Genomic DNA, 21,993 nt, shown 5'->3' with positions numbered 1-21,993 from the left:
CTCCTTTTACAGTCACAGGGCTGCTCAGCCTCAGCTCCTCTCATGCTGTGCAGACAGGTCACATACACTGTGCTCTGCAGGGGCCTGTTTCTCCCCACGAAGGGAGGCTGGCTCTGATCTAGCTATTTGCCACAAATCCCATCCCAGCCATCCAACATTAAGTACTTTTAAAGTCTCGTTATCCAAGCTCTCCTCTCTTCCCCCTGCCTTTCCATGTCAGCCTTGCACGATGCTTGCATGCCTTCTTCCACTACTTTTCCACAATGCAACTTCTCACATTATTTTCCCTTCCACTTTCCTCCTTTTCCATCTCCTGAGGAGATTTTGGACTCAGTTTCTCCCAAACTTCCCATTTTGCCTCCATCCCATAGCACCCTCCTCTCCTCCTCCTCTTCAGGCATCACCCAGCACAAGACACAGTTGGACACAACTCCAAGTAGAAATGGCTCCATCGACCTCTGCCCTCATCCTCATGGGACATTGCTCCACAATAATCCCCACTCCACCATCACCTCCAGTTACAGGCAGCCCTCATCCCCCCAAAAACTCAGTATTTTTTGCTGAGGCAAAGCAAGCAAATCTATTTCAAGGTAACCTCAGTGTCTTTAAGAAGAGCAACGAGCGGCACAGCAAATCCCTGCGGAGCCATGTCACCCCTGCCACCCCTGCACCCCACCTTGGAGCACCCACACACTTCCCCTTGCCCCCACAGCCACCCCCACCGTGCCGCTGGGGCTGTCCCCACGTGTCCCCACTCACCCCACGGCTCACCCCGCACAGCTCCACGCCGCCATCCCAGCTGTGCCCGGCTTCTCTCTGCGCGCGCTGCGACGCCCCAAGGACGCGCAGCGTTTACACGTGCCTAGAGCAGATTCCCAGATGGCTTCACAGCTTCCCTTGTATTCTCTTTAGTCTTCCTGGCCCCCGTGGTCATTTCCCTTTTCCACCTGCCTTTCCCCTTCCTGCCTGCCTTATCTCTCTCTCCTGTGTGCTCTCCCACGCCCCGCGGCCGCCCCATCCCGCTGGGCACCCCTTGCTCTTGCACTCACGGCATGGTCTCCACTCTGCAGCTCGCCCCGGCCTTTGCCTGGCTGCCACGGGAGTGTTGCAAGAGGAGGACAGCTGAAAAGACAATCAGCGAAAAAGCAGGGAGAGTCTGAGGCTCAGCTTGACAGAATCCTGGAGAAAATAGTGTCAGGAAGGAATCGTGCTCCAGTTCCAGCTGGAGCATGTGATGGGACCAAAAACCCTTTGTGTGCCCCTGGGAGATCAACTAAAGGCAAAAAAAAAAAAAAAAGTGATGTGATGGCAGAGGAGAGGTGAAATGTAGGACTAAGAGGAGGAAAGAGAAAAAAGAAAAAAGTAAACAGGAAAAAACAGGTAGATTCTTAGAGCCATTTCACATGTTCTTTTGAAAGTTGCACTTCCTTTGAATTATCTGTGCTGGAGATATTTTCAACTCAGCTCCACTTCCCTTGAAAGATTCATTTGGCATGCATTCAGTTCTCAGATGAACTTGCAAAACATGAAAGAAGCTGCAAGTGTCACTAAAATGTAGGATCAGCCTCAATTCTGAGATTGACAACTGTACGTCTTCCTCCTTGACAACAAAATGCTGTCTCTTATCCTCTCCCTCGCTCCTCACCTACTCTGACCTCTCCATGCCAAATCCCAAAAAAAGCAAGTTTACTTTTCCTCCAAATAGCATGGTAGACATCTCAAAATTACGTAGGATCTTGATCAAATTATCTCCTGACTCATCTGGAATCTGATCCAAGGACACCAAGGGAAAGCTTTCTGCTTCACCCCTGGGTGCACAGTATGTACATCATCAAAAAGAAATGTTCTGTTTGCTTACAGAAAGAGCAGTAGTAACTTAAGTCCCCTTGGCATGAACAAGAGCCCTGACCTAGGAAGAGAAGCTGCAGTAATTTCAAAATTGTTGACTGCACTTTCACAGAGTGTACTCAAACCGCTTTTTCCATTGATCTGACGACCCTGGTTACTCAAACAGCTCCTCAGCCTACTTCCTGTTCTGCTGGAGAGCTCAGCAGCCCTGCTAAGAAACAGAGGGAAAAAAAACCCAAAATCTAACTTTATTCTTAGGTCATCAGAAATAGCTGTGGTGGATGGTTCCTATTTTTGTTCCAAAAATGTATTTATAACTTTACTGCCATCAGAGGGCACAGCAATGTGACCTCTCCTGCTCCCTGAGATGCCAGCTCAGCACAGCTGGTGAGCTGAGCCCATGCACCACTGCCAACAGGTCCACATCTGAGAGCACAGGGGGAACTCGGTCTTTGTGCCACATTTTGTTGCTGGTGTCCCCTTGCTGTGATTTCAGATGCCTTGAAGGAGCCAGATGGGAGGGGGATTTTGCAATGTGGGCAGCTCTCCATGGTCTAGCCATGAATACAAACAATGCACTTAACCCAGCCATCTGTGGTTTGTGTTATTCTTACTCTGGATCACATTTATCCATTGTGCAAGCCCACCAGACTCAACAGAGATACAACAGAATTGATTTGGCCCAATCTGAATCCAGTCTTGCAGCTAAATTGAAGTCCTAGGGTGCTGAATCTTCTCCATAAAGGTGACAGGGAAGTGTAGTTCAAGTTTGCTGACCCTGGTTCCTGCAGTAGCAAAAGAAGACAGCAAGGGACCAGCAGACAGCAGCAAATAAACTCTTTCCAGCAAGATCAGCTGGAGCTGCCACTGCAAAATCTGCCACTGAACCTGCACCTGGAGTCTCCCGTGCTTTTCCAAAAACCACGGGGTATTTTTTAGATTAGTGGTGAAATCTGTGGCTTATCATCACCCAATATGAAAATTAAAGTGTCTTAGGGGTTTAAAAAGATTAGCATGTATTTTCTAAAGTATTCTGTCTTTGGAGAATTTATTCTCTGAAGTTCTTGCACTCTCTGAGACATTAAGTGCCATCACATTGTTAGTGTTTCCCGTGCCAGAGCTTGTTTCTCAAATCCCCACTAGCTTCAATAAACACTGACACCAAGAAATAACATTCAGCATGTGTGTTGCAATGTGTGCTATGTTACAGCTGGCCACGCTCTCTAAAACTGACTTGCAATTTAAATCCCAAGCAAGGAACTTCATTGGGCAGCATATGGAAAATGTTGCTGTTACGCAAACCTCTGTTTTCTGACAATAGCCAGCGAAGCCACTTCCCTCCCTCAATTTTATATCCTGGAAATATTCTAATTCTGTTTGTTACGCCATCAGGAGTTCTAGCTAGCTTTCCAAAGGCATCTGCCCTCCAGAAGACCAGCTGCATGTTGTATGCAACCTTCAGAACTGCCCTCCTGGTGTGATTTCACTGAAGTGCTCCCTGCAGATGGAGCACCTGGGAACAGCCCACCAGCTGGAATGTGACATACACAACGTCCTGCCCTTTGCTCTGAGGATTAATTCCCTTTAAATGTGTAATAGCTCTAAGGGCACTCTAAAAAGAAGAATATTCTTGCTTTCCTCTCTGTGGGGTAGCAGGGACACATTCCCATCAGCTGGAAAGGGGAAAAACGAACTGCAGCATCTTAATTCAAGAGGCAAACTGGGGAACATGTCAGTTTATCTGATGAGAGTAAATTGAAATCCAAACACCATTAGAGCTGCTAGAGAATGCCTGGCATCACTTCACACAGTGCCTCTGCACCATTCAATGACAAGGTGGTTTGGGATGGTTCAACAGCCCTGCCTGGTATTTTCTGGGAGCTATCACAGCCTAAGATTCCTTGCTGAAAGATGTATACAACCTTCCACAGACTGTCCAAATGCAGTTGCTCGCTTCGAAAGCCGCTGCCGCCTCACTTTAACATAATCAAAGCTGTACTCCCATCTCCTGGCAGCTCCTTGTGTCAAAGACCTGTGAATCACTTCTACAAGTAGAAAAAGTAATTAGTTCTCAAATTGTGTTTCATATAAACTATTGACAGGGAAGGAGTGTGGGCCCTCTTGTGCAGTTTGTACAGTGCTTGCTCTTCAGTGACCGCCCATATCTCTTCCTGCACCCCTGCCTCTGGATTCAGCTGGGAGAGAGAGGACTTTGGTGGGGATGCAGGAGTCAAACACCACCTGCCCTCCCAGGCCTCACAACATGCATACAAACAGGAAGGCAGATTTTGCTTTAGTTGTGTATGGGCTTTTTGTTTCAGCTGGGGCGGGGAGGGAGCACTGGCATTCTCCGATTGTTCCAGGCAAGCCGGATCGGCTGACACGCTCTGCCCTCCTGGCCTTTCTTTCCATTCAGCCCCACTGTCAACCCAGAGAAGCAGCCCTTTCAACAGGCCCTTTGCCCACTCCCGCAGGTCTAACATGAGCTCTGCCTTGTTCTCACAGCCCCCACATCTTGCATCATCGGGGAGCTGAGACTCTGAGTTTTCTTTTTTTTTTTTTTTAAAGTACATTTCTAGGCTTCTGCCATGCAGAGAACAGATTGAAAAATTGTCCAGAGTGTGACTTATAGGCAAGAAAACCAGGAAAACAATCAAATGAGCCCAGCAATTCCAAAAACCTTGAAACTTTTTGGTAGTTTTTTAGGCAGTCTTCATTGTTTTCTGGGAGAGCTTGAGCTGGCAGCGTTTGAACGGTAAATACATGATCGAGGGAATTGCATCGCTGATGCACTTGTTGCCCTTGACTCCTCATCCTCCTACAGGCATTGATCCCTGCCCTCTCCACTGCTGGGGGACCCCAAGCCACCACAGAAAGCATCAGAGCTATCCCAGCAGGGAGCACAGCCACTGCCAGGCCCTCTCCTCTATCATAAAAATATGCCTGTCCTTTCCACACTATGAGATCCATCCTCCAGTAACACCCAAATTACAGCGGGCCAAAAAAATGCTTACAAATCTGCCTGTTTCAGGTGAACCCCAGGATTTTCCCATGAATGGAAAAATCTTTCCCACAGCCCCTGCCCCAAAGGGGCTGATGTTAAGGAGTTTGCCATCACACACTGTAGCATCTATGCTCTCCCTCTTTTGTGCCCAAGCCCTCCCAAGGCACAGAGAGGAGGGGCTCAGGAGACAATGAAGGTAAATCTCAGCAAAGGAGGCTCCACTCAGTCACCCAGGGGTGAGGAAATGGCACAATGTGTCTCAGCCAGGCAGAAAACACAGCAGGGAACAGTAAACTCAGCTATGGCTCATGGTACAGCCAACACGTGTGTTCCTTCCCCTCTGCCTGGGGAACTCTGCGGCACGTTTTGACTACGGCAAAGTGATTACCAGCTATTTGCTCATTTTCCTTTAATGAATCACTTGAATGAGACCAGTGTGAGTGTCAGGGGAGTGAAAGTCTGTCATTTAGCTGTCTGCAAAACTCTGGCTTCTCTGAAGACTTCTAGATCAGATCTCAGGGCTTCAGGAGTTTGGGTTATTTTTCTAAATGAGGTTCGACACTGCATCTTCTGGGGAAGATGCCAGTTATCTACAAAACCTACAGCTCTTATTAATTTGATACCACAGGTTTCAGTCTGAATCACAGCAATGTGTGGTTGACCTCAGAATAAACTAAAGAACTTGCTCCATGGCATTAGACTTAAGGGTTGGCCAGCATGGGAGCTGGATTTATTTTTTAACACCAGCACTCAATCAAAAAACTAGGGGAGAGGAGATGTTCAGGTTGGGCTGGACACAGCTAAGATCATGGGGCTGTGAAAGGAAAACTCCACAATGTCTCATCTGGAGCCAAAGCAAAAGGAGGTGTTTCATTTTGGGTTATTAAAGTCCTAAAAAACCTTTTCTCTTCTCTTCTTTCAATGTGTTTTAGTGGTGAGGTCAACTTTTAAGTGAAAAATGCCCTTTTGAATCAAATCTACATTTCAAATACTTGCAAAACATAAACAAACCATCCCCAAAATGAAACAGTTCATTCTGAAAGTGTCAGAATGACATGCACTGCTATTTTTAACATCCCTCCTTCTTCCCCCACCTCTGTATTTTTTTCCTAGGCCAGAACTATTCAGAAAATGTGTTTGAATTTGTGAATCATTTTGACTCCCCCTCTCCCCTGACATTTGCTGGAAAATCTATTCTCTGCCAAAAAACTGTTCTTCCAGATCCAGCCAGCTCCTACAATCTCCTGTCCTGCCAGAGTTTGTCTGGGTCTGAGGCTCTGACTGCCCTGGGGACACAGAAGAGGAAGAGCAGGCCAGGAGGGCAAACCCCAGCCTCTGTCCAGGCAGTGATGGGCTCTGAAAAAGCTCTGAGCCACCCTCTCTTGAGGCTGAACAGGGAGCTGGGCTCCAACAGAGGCCACCACACAGAAGGAGTTCCTCATCAGGCTGTGGCTTCCAGGTATGAGGAGAGTGATTAGATGTACCATAGAGGCTTGGAGCTGTCTCATATCAAAGTTACAGAAAATTTAGATTTGGATTCAGTCAAGACATGAAAGCTCTGAGGCTTGCAATGCAATGTAGAGGTTTGATTCTTTATAGCCTGGTGATTCACAGAACAATTTCTGCCTTTGCAGTGCAAGTGTAAATGTTACTGCTCCCATTTGTGAACGTTTTGCTACTACCCTGAAACTTTTAGTAAGTGTTTTAGTAGAACTTGGATCTCTTTCAGTCCTCACACCCAACCTATCTGTAAGACTTGCAGATTTTTTCAGGATAGCATCCCTAAAAGAGTCTTTCCAGCCTATCCACCCAAACAAAATTCATTTTCTGGGCTCATCATATCCCCATTTCTCATCTAAACAGTCTTTGCTCTGCAAAGATCCATCAAACTCATTGCTGAAAGACTGCTTTTTTGAATCTGTCATTTGGCCCTTCTGTGGCTCTCAGCCTCCCTACCTTGATTCCTTCTCCTGAGGTGCATCTCTGAGCTCCTTGGCTTTTCTTTCAAGACTGTGATTTATTCTATTCCCATCACTTCTTATTTCAGCACTGAAAGGTCAACTCCTGCGTATGCTCAAGCATGAGATCAGCCTATATTAAACAGGCTCCTCTGAGCTTTCTCCCTTCTGGGAAGGGTTCCCATCCACAGGAACAAACCTGGAATCTGGAACTGCCTCCTGAGCCACCCAAATGCTCAAAAACCAAATACCAGAGTTGGTTGGGATGTATGATATGGGGGAAGACAATAACAGACTAGGTGGCATCGTGCTACCTCTTCATTTCCCTCTCATTACCAGCCCAGCCTCTGGTCAATGTTTTGGTCACTTATGACCACCTGGACTCCTCTGCTGCTTTCCTTGGCTTAGAAAAGCCATTGCAGCAACACAGGGTAACATGAGAAAACAGAGACCTGAGGAGAGAGTCTTTTCTCCTCAAGATGAGATGTAGATGAGGGGCTGCTAAAGGAGCAGCTGAGCTGCAGTCCTGACTTCAGACCATTTGTTTTAACCTGCTGAGCAAGGTGGCTTCCATGAGAGCCAGACAACATCAAGTGCTCCCTCCTCTGAGAGTCTGGTTCAGTTTGGAACTGCTTTTCTAAAAGCTCATCTTGAATATGAACTTTACACAATTTTTCTGTCAGTGATTGCACATCTTGCTCAAAAGCTGTGACATGCACTGTTTGTGTGTGAAGGTGGGAATGTGACATCCAGCTTCTGTTTGCTCTGCAAAAAGATCAAGGTTAGTTCCCACTCCACTAAAAGCACGGAAGGGAAACACAGGATTTGTCAAGCAGAGATAAACTGAATTGAGAACATTTTATACACAAATTCCTAGGAGAAGGTTAAAACAATGGAGCTGGGAGAGTATACTTGTCAAGGCTTTTTCAAACAATCCTTTCTCCCATATTTTTTTAAAATACAACAGTAATTCAGGTGGATAGAGATAAGCCACTGTTCTAAAATCTCTTTCCTTTGTTTCCTTTCTGGCAGCCCTGGTCTCCACCCCAGCAAGACATTCCTCCCAGGAACCCCAGGGTGGAAGGCTCTAAGTAAATATGGCTCCAAGGAGAGATAATAATTAACGCCCTCTTTCTGGAGCTGCTTTGGCAATTACAATTCCAAGTGCCTCCTACTCCTGTGACCACATGCCTTACTTCCAAGGTCTATCTACTAATGGCAGCCCAAGACTATTTAGAGTTTAGGGGTCCTTGGCAAGGCCACAATGAGATGCTGGGACTGAAAGGCCATTGCAGAAACGCTCATCTCTTCTCCTCCCACTTGGAGGCACTGCCCATCCCTTCTTCTGCTGCCATAACAAGCACCTACCTGGGCTGTGCACACTAGCTGTTATCCACACTCCATCTGCAGCAGCACCCAGAGGTGGGAATACCACCCTGGGATTGTTCATGGTCATTTTGTGTGGGTACCCAGGGCAGTACAAGGTACGAGGTGATGCTGAACTGGCCTCAGTGCAGCTAAGATGATGCTATACAGGCATGGATTAAAAAAAAAAAAAAAAATTGGCTCCATTTCAGAGTTCAAAGAAATATTTGAGCCTATGGGCACTGATTCAGGCTCATCTCTAATTATGTCCCAAGTTCAGCCTTTAAAACCAGTTCTTTAGTCCTCAGTAAGGGTCACTTAGCAGTTGTTATTACAGTTTCTTGCCAATCTGTTGTTGGATTTTCCACTTGACATTATTAAGGGATTAAGTTGTTTGTCTCATCATCTTTTATCTGTCTTGTTCAGTTTCCTAAAAACAGACTTTAGCCAGACCAGAAAAGATAGTAGGAAAAAAAAAGCCCAGTATTTTCAAGATATAATCATGGTTTCGGATTTGCCATTATTATTGTTTAAATTTATTACTTTGGATATGTAAACTTTGCTGACTCCTTTAATCTGGAATGTATTAAAGAAAGCATTAGGCATTACAACAAGTCATTGGATTACACTGCACCGATTCAGCTACAGCTGTGGAAGAAATATATAACAGGAGATCCCGTGGAGTTATACATTTCAGACTGAGCTCATCAATTGCCATAGAGAAGACAAAAACAAATGTAGTTGAGCCTGGAAAGAATGTTGCTAAAATTGGAGAAACATTTAATGTGAGTAGCCTAGGGGTGCAATAACTTTGCCTGTAATTTAACAAAACCCACCCACATAAAACATACCAAGAGAGATTACAGATTGGACTCTCTGATCCCAAGTCTGCCAAGAAAGCAAACCTGACTTTTTCCCCCTTCCTGCAGATGCAGGTTTAAACGGTCCCTGCAGAGTGTTAAATATATATTACCCATAATAGCAACTATATTACACTTGGACACGTTGCTAATTCTCCAGCTGGCTGCTCTGTACCTTGCCTGCAGTGGGAGGACACCCCTGGGTAACTAATGGAGCTTGCAGCTGCCAGCAAAGCAAGCCCTATGGTCCACATGGTGAGAAGGAGACTGCTCACCTCCTCCTTCCTCCCACCCCTTCTTGGAGCCCTGGTCTCCTCTCTTTTGAGAGGTACCCCTGGGCTTGTACTTCAGTACCCCTTTCATGAAAATGCTTTGAATGCATTTAGCTCAATGGGATAAAAACTATTCCTACGCCTTCCCAAAATGCAGGTCTGCAAGCAACAAGGCTCAGTGGTGAGCTGAAGGCCAACCCTGGCTCCTGCCCTTCTCCCCAGTGGCAGGGATCAGAGATGGTTGAGCAAGAAACAAGAAAAAAAACCCCAAACCCTAAAATGCAGCTTCCAAAAAGCCTCCCTGCAGAACTTTCCATTTACAAACCTCCTGTCTCCAAAGGCTCAGAGGCACTGTACCTGTGAACGGGCAACCCCCCCCAGAGGGACTGCACCTCTGGTTCATGAATTCAGCTTAAGGCTGCATTTACCACAAGATGTAACTGGATACATGATCAAGGGCCAAACCTGCAGCATGCTCCTGCTGGCTTCAGCGGAGCTACAACAGCTTTTATCAGCGTTTTATCTGACCCTAACAAAAGGAGCAAATTGTTTAGCAAAGGAAGAAGGTTCTTTGATTCTATCTTGCTGCAGATGAATTGCCCAAGCAAGGGCAAAGGGACAGGAAGCGAAGGGGGAGGAGAAGGAGCTGATGCTGAAGGTAGGTGCTGCCATTGCTGAGCCCTTGCTAAACAGCCCGTTCTGCAAATGCTGATGGGGTGGGAGGAAAGAGTTGTGTCATCTCCTTGCCATAGCCATTCGACCAAAATGTTGTGCTGGTTACTGCTGGTGTAGATATACTGGTCCTCATTCTGGCTGCAGGGAGTTTTGTGACAGTAAAGACTGCAGGCCCCATGAGACCTCCCTCTGCTTTGCATAGTACAGGAACCCTGTTGTCCAAATCCCAAGTACAAGACTTAAAGTCAAGGATGAAACCCTGGGAAAAAACTCACATCAGTTCAGCAAGGTCCACGCCACAGCAACCCCAGGTGCCAACATCTCTGCAAATCAAGTGTGTGAAGCAAACAGTGAAGAGACAACATGATTCTGTCCTTTGAATCTAACTCATTAAAATGTCTGCAGGCATGTCCCTCCTGAGCACATCTATGTCTTTCACAGCGACGAGGGATGCTTTACTATTACTTAAAACCACAACAGTGCAGAATGCTAATGAAGTTCCTGTTGTGTAGCACTGATCAGATACTACACTGTACTGCTTACAAGAAGCAGTTGTAAGTGCTGAGCACTTGTTGTTTTACCCCCTAGTTCTCCCTCCAAAAGCAATCCTTGTGTTTTGACCAGCAATAAATCTCACATCTAAAAGAAGACTTGAATTCCTTCTACTGGCTTGTCCCTTTCCCATGTCATTAATGAAAAGAACTTTCTTTACTACAAAAAAAAAAAAAGAAAAATCACTTCTTTCTTTTCATGGCTGGAATGTATGAAAAGACTGAAATAAATATCGAGAGAGGGAAGAGTTTAACATGGGTCTTAGCAGCCTGGAGCAGCTCCTGACTCCAATATTACCCATCTCTGGAAATTAAGGTCAGAAACCACTCTGTAAATGCATCCATGGCTGACAGCAGTGATGAGGATCTCCACAGGCACACAGCTGTGACAGCAGCTCTGGGCTGAGCTCCCACCCTGCCTGGGAAAGAAGGAGCTGCAGCTTGCATTTTCCAAAGGCTTCCACCAATTCCCACTGCATTCACAGTGCATTCACCCAGACTGAAACTCGCAGCTGAAGACCCTGAACTTCTGAATGTACCTGCACCAATTCATGCTGAAAGGCACTGCTGGATGAGCATCCTGTTACAGAGCAAGTTGAATTTTGCTGCCTAAACACTGATTTAAAAGCCAATCACAGTCATTTGCTTTTGAGGCTGGTAGACCTCAGACTGAATCAGCTTTCTGAACTACTTGGAGCAATTGTGCAGGGTATGCATGACCTGGGTTTTTATGTGTAGGAATAAAAATGAAATTCCAATAAATTTTATAGAGGACATTCAGAAACAGATTTCTCTGTCTTAAAGCAAACTCTTGGGCTAGTTGTCAAGATCCCATTAGAGTAAGAGAGAAGAAAGCTACGTTAGGAGAACCTTAGGATGCCTGAGGAGACACCCAGCAAGGCTAAGCAAGATGAATGCCATAAAAGGACCATTTCAAGTGACACAGCAAGTGTGGAAGCCAGCATTCCCCAAAAAGTCACATTTAAGAAAAGGAATTAGGCTGCAAAGTTACTCAGTGATTTGAAAATGTTAACATTTAGTTTTCACTGTCTGTTAAATATTAACATATCTTTCTTAGAAAGCTTGGCTGGGCTTCATTGGAAGAAAGCGGGTCAAATTTACTGCACAAATTTACCTACTGGTATAAACAAAATAATCTCTAACCATTACAGAAGACTAATCTTAGCTGAAGCAACATTCAGTGTCATCCATAGATGCCATTATTTCTGTAGTGAGCTAGAAGAGAATTACATGTAAAGAAAACATTAGCTCAGCAGTGGCTTTCAGCCATCACATGGCACGTGGGAACTCAGTGCTGCACTAATGTTTCCTTCACATGCAAATCTGTCCTAACACATTATAGAAATAATGTGGAAAACATGAGACAGGTGCTGACTACAGTTTGGGTTTTGTCATTGCAAGCCTCTAAAAAGGTGAAGACAAAACTCGGAAGTTTCCACTGATCCATGAAATTCACTCTGCAGACGTTCAGTTTTCCATCCACAGGATCCAAACAGGCAAGCTCCTGACATCCTGCAATTCCCACCAGAAGAGGTGGAAATCTGGCTCTTTCCAGAGCCGGGGACCCTTAGGATGATGGGCCCAATGTTTGTTCTTCCTTCACCTCAGAAGTATGGGGAGGAGGTTTATTTTGCTACTTTTATGGATGCTTTCAGCATGAAATTTTTCTGAGAAACAAAATATGCGAGAGACAGCAGCTGTGCTAGCAAGTAAGTCACTCTATGAAAAGGATCTGCTATATGCCATGTAATTCCTGTCCTGTCAATCATGGAGAATGTGCACAGAGAAGAAACCCTTCCCAATGAGCTTAAAAGCTGATGAAAACAGACTGGAAGTAGCACCATATGTCTCTCATTGGGTTATGGCAGCATCTTCACTTGCCCTCCGTGGGTGGGAGCCCATTAAAAAGCTGCTTATTCCCTGAGAAGGTCACGTGAGTAGGTAGAGGATTAGCTATGGAATAGGGAGTGGTGCTTTGTGAAGTCTCTGGAGTGCACAGCCTCCATCCACAAAGAGCCTGAAGCTCTGCCCAGCCCTCTGAGCACCGGGGTGTCCTCATCTCATCCCGGCAGGCAGAACACGCCGTGCTGCCAGGTCTGCTGAGCGAGCTGCTCTTTAAGGGGAAACACACAGGTGCCCACCTCATTCCCCTCTCCCCCCTAGCCTTCCTACAGCAGGGAGACTCCATCCCTTGGCAGCTCACCAGGTGTGCGAAGCATCTTCCCTTTCAATGATGTGCATTACTGAAAGAACAGTCGCTCTGCTGACTAAGCCAGCAGGGCCCTAATACACCAGACATTATATTCATACTAAATCAGAGATACCACTCACAGGCTCATAAGCTTAGGAGCTTTTAAGACAAACACAGTGGGAGTAAGGAGTGAAACACATAAACACAGTTGGCATAAAGATATATATTCACAGGGCTTGCATGTATCACCATAGCCATGTGGTCATGGTTTCTGTTACACGGAGACTTCCTGATCACAGAGACAGCTTGGAAAGGGAATGAAAGCATATTTAATTTGATTGATTTTTATAGGAACAAATCAGGACTCCTGTTGTCAGCTTATGCTTTGGAACATCTCAAAGAGAAATAAGCAAAGGTCCCAGAGGCTCTTGGCTGACACTAGCCCTATCTAAACTTGGCTCCTTTCAGGACTGCATTAACAGCCATTGTGAGTCAAACAAATAAATCAATTAAAAGAATGCCTGTCATCAGCACTGCCGTTAGCTTTTTCCAAAAGTTCTTGCCATTTCACACAGGTTAATGGAAGTCTCTTATTCTGAGAAATCTACTTAGCCTGCTGAAAGGAGCAAAAGTTTCACAGAGTACCAAGCCCCTTGATTACTATTCTGCTGTACATCCTTGCAATTCCACAGCAGCTGTGGGAAAGCCAGGAAGAGGAACACTGCAGTGTCTTGCACTGTTTTTCCAGGAAGGGTTCCTTTCCTCCCCCAACGTGTCATTTTTCTATAGTACGTGCTTGCTTGCACAGTTTCTGCCTTTCCCCCCACTTGTCTGTTGCTCTGTCTCCAGTTTTGGAGAAGCTGACAAACTAGGGAATTTAGGTCAATGACAAGGACTCACTAATGACCAGCTTTGGAATATATTCTGCTTAAGGGGCACAGCCAGTTTCCAAGAGTGGGACAAGTCTCCTGCTGCAGAGTACATCCTGGTTATCAGCTCTTCCTTGGGAAGAGCCAACAGAGCCCCCAGAATGGCAAAACTCATACTCTGCAATTTTTCCAGTCCAGAAGTCAGTGGGAGTCACAGCTAGAATGTATTTTATTTTAGGTGTGAAATCTCCTCAGGAGACTGAGCTGCCATTTCAGGCTACCTGTGCCACTCACAACCTGGGACAAAGGAGCACCTTCTCCCTTCCCTACACACCCAACCTGTGTGATCAGCCAGGAGGGAAGAAATTCTCCCCCTCAGCACGAGACAGTGATGGAGGCAGGTGCCTTCCAACAGTCTCTGCATCCTCCTGCCCCAGGTGTTTGGTGAGCAGAGGCATCAGGTCAGCTCCTTCCCCAAACTGCCCATGTTGGTCACAGGGGGCGTGCAGAGGGTGCTCCCCTGTGGCATTTCCAAACCACAGTGCCCCCATCCCAAGGTGCTGCCTGGACAGCCCGTCCCTCCCACACAGCCCCAGAAGTGCAATCGCTCGAGTGTCTCTGAAACCATCAATAAACAAGCGTGGGGTTTCTCCGGCAGCAGCCCACAGCCCGGGGAAAGCCACAGCTGCAAAAGCCCTTACGTGGAAGTTTACTCAGACCTTAAGTGGATTTGCAATTAAACAGCAAAACGTCACGTTGCTCTTACTGTCACTGCACTTCACAAGTCTGTAACCAGCGTGGCAGGGTCACTGTTCCCCAGTGCTGTGCAGCCCACTGAGCACTCCAGGGACAGGGACAGGGACAGCACTGAGCAAACTGTTTCAACAAACAGACACAGAGCCCGTTTCACTCACAGAGCGGCTTCACGTCACAGTGTCCAAAAACATGGCCACAATACCTCCTTCCCTTTCACTTGGCAACATGATTTTCTTACTGGCCAATTTTTAGGCCTGAACACAAACAAAGTTTCCTACCTGCAGTACAAGTGGAGGACGAGTCCATGCCAGCCGGAGGGACCTGCCTGTTTCCCCGGGATGTCAGGAGGAACTACAATAGACCGCCGGACATCCCTAACAGATCTGCTAAACTAGACAGCCTCCAAAAAGGAAGGGCAGGAGCAGGCCTGCTGTTTATCAAATCTGTAAACATGCTATGTGAGATGTGCAGCACAGACTGTATCTGCAGCAGGAACTGCTTTCCTGCCGCTCCTCTTTACCTCTCCTGCAGGTATAACAGCTTCCCTTGTGCCAGCAGTGCCCAGTGCAGACAGGCAGGGCTCTCTGCCTGCCCTGCATTTATCTACTCAACCCACAGGCACCCAGAGGCACCTTGTTGATTTCTTGCAGCCAGGATCTCCCAGGATTTGACTAAAAGCATGAATTGTGGAGAGAGCTTCTCACACATTCTCCCTCATTACACAACTCATTTCCAGACCGTGTGTGCGCTGTTGAAAGGAAACAGTGAGTTCATGAAAACAAATGAGTGTGCAACCTGACACTGCTTCAGTAGCTGCCTTCTGCTATCGTTATGGATTTACAAGATACCGCCAACCAGCACACAAAGCTGGGTGTTATTTATAAGAAATCAATTTTGAATTACTGGGCATTTGCACATGATCCTGCTGAGAAGTTGACTATAACCTGCCAAAGTCAGTGATCAGCCCTGCATGGGACGTGTGGAGCCCAGCGGAAAGTATCACTGTAAATTAGCCTCGCTGCTCCTGCTGAGACTCCAGCACTGAAACACAAAATCAAGTGCACCTCCTTAGGCTGCCTGACACATTTTGGACAACATCTTCATCTCGTTTAGCCTGAGTAGTCCCATGGAGCCCAGCAGCTACTCTGATCTTAGACCTGATCTGAGCCCGCTCTCATCCAGAGCTTTTAGCAATACAAACGAGCCTTGCCTGTTCACTGCTGAGCCACCGGCCTGGCTGAGCTCACTGGAGGCCACGGGAGGTTGTACAGAGTCAGCTTGAGGCTCCAGGAAGCTTTCCACAGGAGCATCAGGCATGCTTCTGCCCATCAATGAACTGTTTTCAGCAGCAAATCAGTGGGATCTGGCACTAGGAACAGTCATTAGCACAGAGAATGGAGCAGAGATTACTACAGCTCATGCACATAAAACCAGCAGAATTTAATCAGCAGAGGGATTGTAGCAGCTCCCAAAGGGAACAAGCTGATTCATCAGCTGAGAGCCCCAAAATACAAAACTGTCTGCAAACACGATGAACTACAGGCTCATAACTTTGTTAACTGCTTTTACTCAGCTGCTGCTTCATCCTGAGCACAACCAAGCCTGGATTCTTGGAATAGGACAAAAGGAGTACAAAAGAAAAGATACTTATTTCAGCCTGCTGAGTGTTTTACAAACCACAGTCTCAGTTCTTCCAAGTTTAATGCCTTCACTTAGATGTTTCCCTGCCCTAGTTTTTCTTGTGTCATTGCATTTAGCAGGAGTTTCACTACCATGCGTCCACAGGAAATTAAACATGGTGAAATACATCATTGAAAGTTCATGAGCCTTTGTTAAACTCTTTAAAATAAGGAGCCACTGAGTTGTCCTGCATGTTTCAAGGTTTGTCAGTGGGAGGCTCCAATGCTGGGCTCAAATCAATGTAATGTCTCAGAGCTGGATGAGAGCAGAGACCATGTGCTGGTTGGAGAACCTCGTGACGGGTGCCCTGCACTGGGTTAAAGTGGTTCGAAGCCCTCTGGACAACTGGTGTGACAGCTCAGAGCAAAGCAGGCTCTGTGTGCTGCACTCACACATGCAATGAACTCCCCGAGTGACACAACGAATCCCATGACTGTCTCATGCCTTCGGAGAATGCCTCAGAGCTCTCCTCTCTGAGGAGACTTTTCTTCTCTAAGGGTAACACAAACCATCTAAGGCGATGATTTCTCTCGCCTTAAGCCTCACAACCAGCTCCACAACAAAGATCCTGAAACAAATGAACTTAATATAAATACCTAATAAAAATATGCTTACCTAAAATATAAGGTGCCCCACAACCAAGAAGTATTATTCAAAAGGGGAATTACCAGAAATTCTAGAGCATTTTGCTTCTGTGTGAAAGACACAGACACACTGTGGTGATGGGCATCACTGTAAACCTGAACAGACAGTTGGCCCACACAGTTTCAACTCCAGGGAGGAAATAAATTTTTCCTCAGGCTCATGTAAACCATGGGAAACCTCCAGCACCCAGGGAAGCTGTGCTGAGGAAAAACTGAGGCTGGTAACCACATGTCAGCAGAAGGCTGCAGTCCATGGATGTATTTTAAGCATGCTGGCAGGCAGCTTTGCAGCACCGGGGAAGCTCTGCAAGGACTGTGCACAATGAAACAGGTACCACTACTCTCTCATGAGAGGATTTTCCGGCTAGGAACCCCTCTTCCAAATCTGAAAGGTTTTCGTGTGAGGGAAAGCAAGCACCACTGAGCAAGTGTAAAGTTTCTCTGCAGAACTCTGCTGCAGCAGACCTCTGCCCTGCTGCTGCAGCTGTGCCTTGGAGCAGGGACGCTGCCACCCTTCACCCCACCTGCCCAGGGCTACTGCAAGACTCACCACTCGGGGTTTCTGCTGGTCCAGGGTCTGCAGGAAGGCCGGGGTCTGGTCCAGGGTGCGCTCGGGGTCACTGGAGATGTCCTCCTCGGACTCCTCCCAGGACGAGGAGAAGCCAGTGGAAGACGCAGAGGATGATGAGAGCTTCCGGACGGGCAGGCTGCCAGGGGGCACGGCGCCCGCCTCCTCCTCCGGGCCCCCCAGGTCTGTGACAATGACGGCGGGGATGCTCCCACCGATGGCTGGGTGCTGGCCCTTCAGTCCTGTGGGAACCACCACCACCTCCTCTTGCCGTGCTGCAGGCCCTGACTGCTCCAGGGGGCTGCTGCTCCCTGCCAGCTCAGCCGTCATCCCTGGCCTCCCGGCGGGCTCTGCAGAGCTCAGACAAAGCTGCCCCCCACCAGCATCGGGGGCCTCGCTCTCTCCGTGGGCTCGGGGCCAGGGTCCAGTTCCGAGTCCCACCCCTGGTGCTGTGGGGCTGGCCGGACGGGGCCGGGCTAGCCGGGGGCTCCGGGGCGGCTGGGCAGCAGAGCTGTGCGCCTGGATGTGTGCCTCGAAGAGCCCCACTTTCTGGTTCACCTGCACGTTGTGCAGCTCCCGTTGGAGCTGCCGTGCCATGGGGGGCCCTGGCTGTCCCTCTTCGCCCCGGCTGCCCCGCCGCGCCCCGGGGCTGCCTGGCTGCCGCAGGGGCTCCTCAGGCAGGGGGAAGAGGAAAGCGGGGCCGCAGCGCGGGGAGCGGGGCGGCACCGGAGCCGGGCTGAAGACAGGGAGCGAGCGGCAGCTGCCGGGAGTCTCCGGACCCCCGGGCAGCACTTGTCCGGGAGGAGGCGGCGTCTTGCTCCCGCCGCTTGTCACCTCGCTGTTGCTATTCATCATCACCAAGCTATTGAGCGCATAGCAGTACACGGCCATAGTAGTCAGCCGGGGAGCACAGGGGGGCCGTCGCCACTGCCGCCTCGGCGCTCAGGCTCTGCGGGGCTGCCCGGGGTCTCTGCACGACGGGACCAGCAGCATCGCCAGCGGGAGAACGGGGAGCTGGGCTGGCCCTGCTGGCCCGCAGCTCCATAAAACGGGACAGCTGAGGAGAGAGAAGCAGTGAGAGTAGTTCTGTGCCCTCCCTTAGCTCACCGTCCAGCTGGACACACAGCGCGCCACTCTTCCCTTCCTGTGCGCCCCTCCCACCTGCATATATGCCCAGTGTGCCACATGCGGGGACACGGGCCAGCCATCAGAAGGATCTGAGTGAAAGGGAAGTCAGGTTTGCGGCTGCTTCCCCTCTTCCCTGCCTTCCCTGCCCCCTCTCCAGGTTGCCTGTAGACACAGCTGCAGCAGCAGTGTCCGAGACACAGTGTCCGAGACACAGCCAGCAGCCATTCCCTCAACAGAATAAGAGAATTATGGTTAACTGGTGTGAACTGAAAGTTGGCAGCTTTCAAGTGTTCATCCCAAAACCTGGCATTTTCTAAAAGAAGATAAAAACTCCAAACAACTTAAATTTGTCACCCTCCAGTCTGTCACCTATAGCAAGACCAAGTCTCAGGAATGGATTTGTTATATGATACACGGGACGACTCCCTGCTTGCACTGTTTTGTATGGTACAGGGTCACATCTCAAGTTAGTCCCCTATGTTAGTTACCATGTGCAACAACAAGGCTTTGCACATCTTCATCTTCATCTCGAAACCCTGGCTAAATGTGCCTTCCCTGTGCACATCTGCTGTCCAAGACACTGCAGGCTGTAAACGCCTCCAAGTCACAGCCTGGACCCCACATGCAGAGATGTGCAGTGCTGTTTGTTCTGCCGAGTGTGTGACTGTGTACACACGAGAGAGGCTGTGCTTTTGGAGGTGGCTCTCTGTGCCCCAGTGCATGTCGGTGTGCTTTCCGTCATCTCCTGTTTGCTCCATGTGTCCTGGAGCTGCAGTCCCCATCCCATGCCGGGGCATGGGCGCTCCTGAGATCTGCACAAACACACTGCCCACATGAGAGTACAAACTTGTTTACACACAGTGCGCTAACTCTGGCTATGGATGTACATGCCTCTGGAAGCACTCGTGTGCGATGCTATCAGCGGTATCCCTGTGCGTCCCCCTGTGAGGCTCCTGGCAGGTAAATGCCCTCAAGACCAAGCGCAGTCCCAACTGACGGTGTGACCAAAGGGCTTCCCATCCCTCCAGGCACTGCTTGGAGGCAGTGCGAGGCTCAACAGAGCCCAGGCAGCGCGGACAGCCACTCTTTGCGGGGAACCCCGGCACAGCAACGCTCCCAGCACTCGGGCTCGGCTGCCAAGAGAGCACCGGCACAAGGTGCTCGGCCAGGCTTCGGGCGCGGGACAGCCCGCTCGGCCCCGGGGCAGCACCCTGCCCCTCTGCCCGCCCCCAGCTCGCCCTTTCCTCCCCGAGAGGCCCGGCTGGCCCCCGCACCGCCCCCGGCGCGGCTGCCAGAGATGCCCCGGCGGAGGGACGGCCGCGACCCCCCCGCCTTTCCCGTCGCCGCCGCTTACCTGGGGTCGGGATCCGCGCCCGCCCTCAGTGCGCGCCGCCCGGCAGCGCCCGCCGGCGGCCGCGGGGCGCTGCCGAAACCATCGCCGCGGGGCTGCCGGGACTCCCGCTCCCTCCGCGGCTCCGAGCGCCTCTCCTCGCCCCGGGGCGGGCCGGCCGCGCCGGGCTCTGCCCCTCCGCGCCTCGGCGGCCGAGGCTGCGCGGGCGGCTCCGCGCTCCGGGCAGCTCCGAGCTCCGGGCAGCTCCGCGCCGCGGCCCCGGCGCTCGCTGCCGGTGCGGCTGGAAAGGCGGAGAGAGCAGGAGGAGGAGGAGGAGGAGGAGAGGGAGAGGAGCGGCGAGGAGGAGGAGAGCGGAGGGAGGGGGGTAGGAGAGCAGGAAGGAAGTTGTGAGTCTGTCTGGGGTTGAACTCAGCGGAACAAGTTTTTTTTTTTTTTCTCTTCTCGCTCGGCTCAGGCTGGAGGGAAATACTGAAAAAAAAAAAGTTTCCATTGTTAACTAAGAAAAAAAAAAAACAACACCGTCGCCGTGCTTTGGTGGCTGGGCTGTGGGTTCAAGACACACAAGGCATTTTCCACCCGCGGCCGCGGCGTGCGGTGCGGGCCCGGCAGAGCCCCCGGTCAGCCCCAGCACCGCCCGCCCGGGGGGGCATCCCCCGCCTCGCCTCCGCATCCCGGCCGGGCAGCGCTGCCGGCCGCTCCGGTCCTCCTCGGGGCACAGCGGTCAAGGCAAAGGGTGGTGCCGGCAGCGCCAGCCCGCGCAGCCTAAGGCCACCCACCTCCCCACGCAGCCGGCTCGAAGGCACGGACTAACACAGCCATTTCCCCCGGCCTCCCCCTTCCCCAGGCAGCACGGCTCAGTCCTGCTGCTTCTCTGCGAGTTGGTCATTTCATTCACATCAGCCCGAGGCTGGCACAGAGCCCTCCCTGCCAGGTTGCGTGGCTTTGGGTGAGTACATCCCAAGGGAGGGAAGATGACCCCCGCATCTCTCTAGAGGGTCGATGGCATTTTGATTTGCTGTGATGTTGCCCCAGGTTTAGGCAGGGCTGCAGTGTCCTCGTTCAGGACACTGCCCATCCTTTTTGATTCATGGAGGGACGCAGCACTTTCTCAGCTCCTGCAGCCCCCAGGCTTGGGTTCTGCTTGGCAGGAGAAGTAGGCTCTTGGCTGTGATACAGCCTGAGTTCTGTATCAAGATAACCCATTGGAAATAGTTGTCTGTACGTCAGCACTTTAGGAGAGCAGGCTGTCCGATTCACTCTCAAAGCAGTAGTCAAGGTCAAACCGAGATGACAGTTTTGGGGTTGATCTGGACTGGCCAAAGGAAAAAAAAAAAAAAAGAAGAAAAAGAAAAAAGAACAGCAATTTGCCTCTGCTGGGATTTCACAGCTAGGAATTTCCCCTAGAGAGGGAAATTGATGTCACAGCAGATCAGCTTTTCTGTAATTAAGACATAACCTCTAGAGCATAAACGGGGGCAGAGAGGTCTCCGAATTGGCAGAAGGTGTGGACTACCAATCCCACAGGCAGGCAGACAGAGACACCCAAAATGAGCTTATGTTTGTTTTTCCAGTAAGAGAAACGCTATTTTGAATTCAGTGCAGGAAAAGAAATTTATAGACTCTTTCCACTCCAGTTAGTTTCCTCACAGTCTGTGCTTAGTCGGGAACTAGTCTTTGTGAAATAAAGTATGAGATCAATCTCTCTGAGAAAAGTGACCCTGCTCAGTATAATGGCACTATTCATGGCATAAGCTTACCCCCATGTGCAAATATCTGCAGATTCTGGTCATCTGTTGCTCACATTCCCTCATGTCTGCATACACACATCAAAAAGCAGGAACATTTGAAAAAAAGAATAAATCCAGGAATACAGGCAGATAAACAGGTACGTTCTTTTTTTAAACAGCTGCACTGTGCTATGCTGATAGCATCTGCAAATACTTGGAGGCATTACTGCACATCTGTGTGTGGATGTTTTGACCATTCTTTGGGGTTGTTGAAAAATATTTACACCACTGTAGCCACAATGTGTGCTTGAAGTCCCACCCTTTCTTTAAGTCCCACAAATTCAAACACCACCAAAAATTCATCCTATCAGAACAGACAAAGGAGTGGTGAATTCACTATGGCATGTTTACAGATACAAAACTCCCTCAAGGGAGACCTGGCCTTAAAACATGGCAGCAATTTTGTGAAGTAACAGAGCTACAGCTGTTCTGTGGGCATTATATACAATGACAAGTTCTCTTTAT

At 49.3% G+C, this 21,993-nt stretch overlaps 1 protein-coding gene across 1 annotated transcript in view; it reads right to left on the bottom strand.

Moving 5' to 3' along the window:
* The window catches only part of ITPKB (inositol-trisphosphate 3-kinase B), a 68,062-nt gene extending 47,917 nt beyond the window's left edge, over positions 1-20,145 (bottom strand). Inside the window, exons 1-2 of the mRNA XM_084203280.1 lie at positions 19,745-20,145; positions 17,245-18,319 (exon numbers count right to left, since the gene is read on the bottom strand). Coding sequence (XP_084059406.1) covers positions 17,245-18,153 — 909 coding nt within the window. The 5' untranslated portion in view covers positions 18,154-18,319; positions 19,745-20,145. The remainder of the gene's footprint in view (positions 1-17,244; positions 18,320-19,744) is intronic.
* Between the last annotated feature and the right edge of the window lie 1,848 nt (positions 20,146-21,993).

This window comes from Fringilla coelebs, assembly GCF_963513975.1.
Source record: "Fringilla coelebs genome assembly, chromosome: 3".
Taxonomy (NCBI): domain Eukaryota; kingdom Metazoa; phylum Chordata; class Aves; order Passeriformes; family Fringillidae; genus Fringilla; species Fringilla coelebs.
This window is presented reverse-complemented; position numbering and strand designations above follow the sequence as displayed.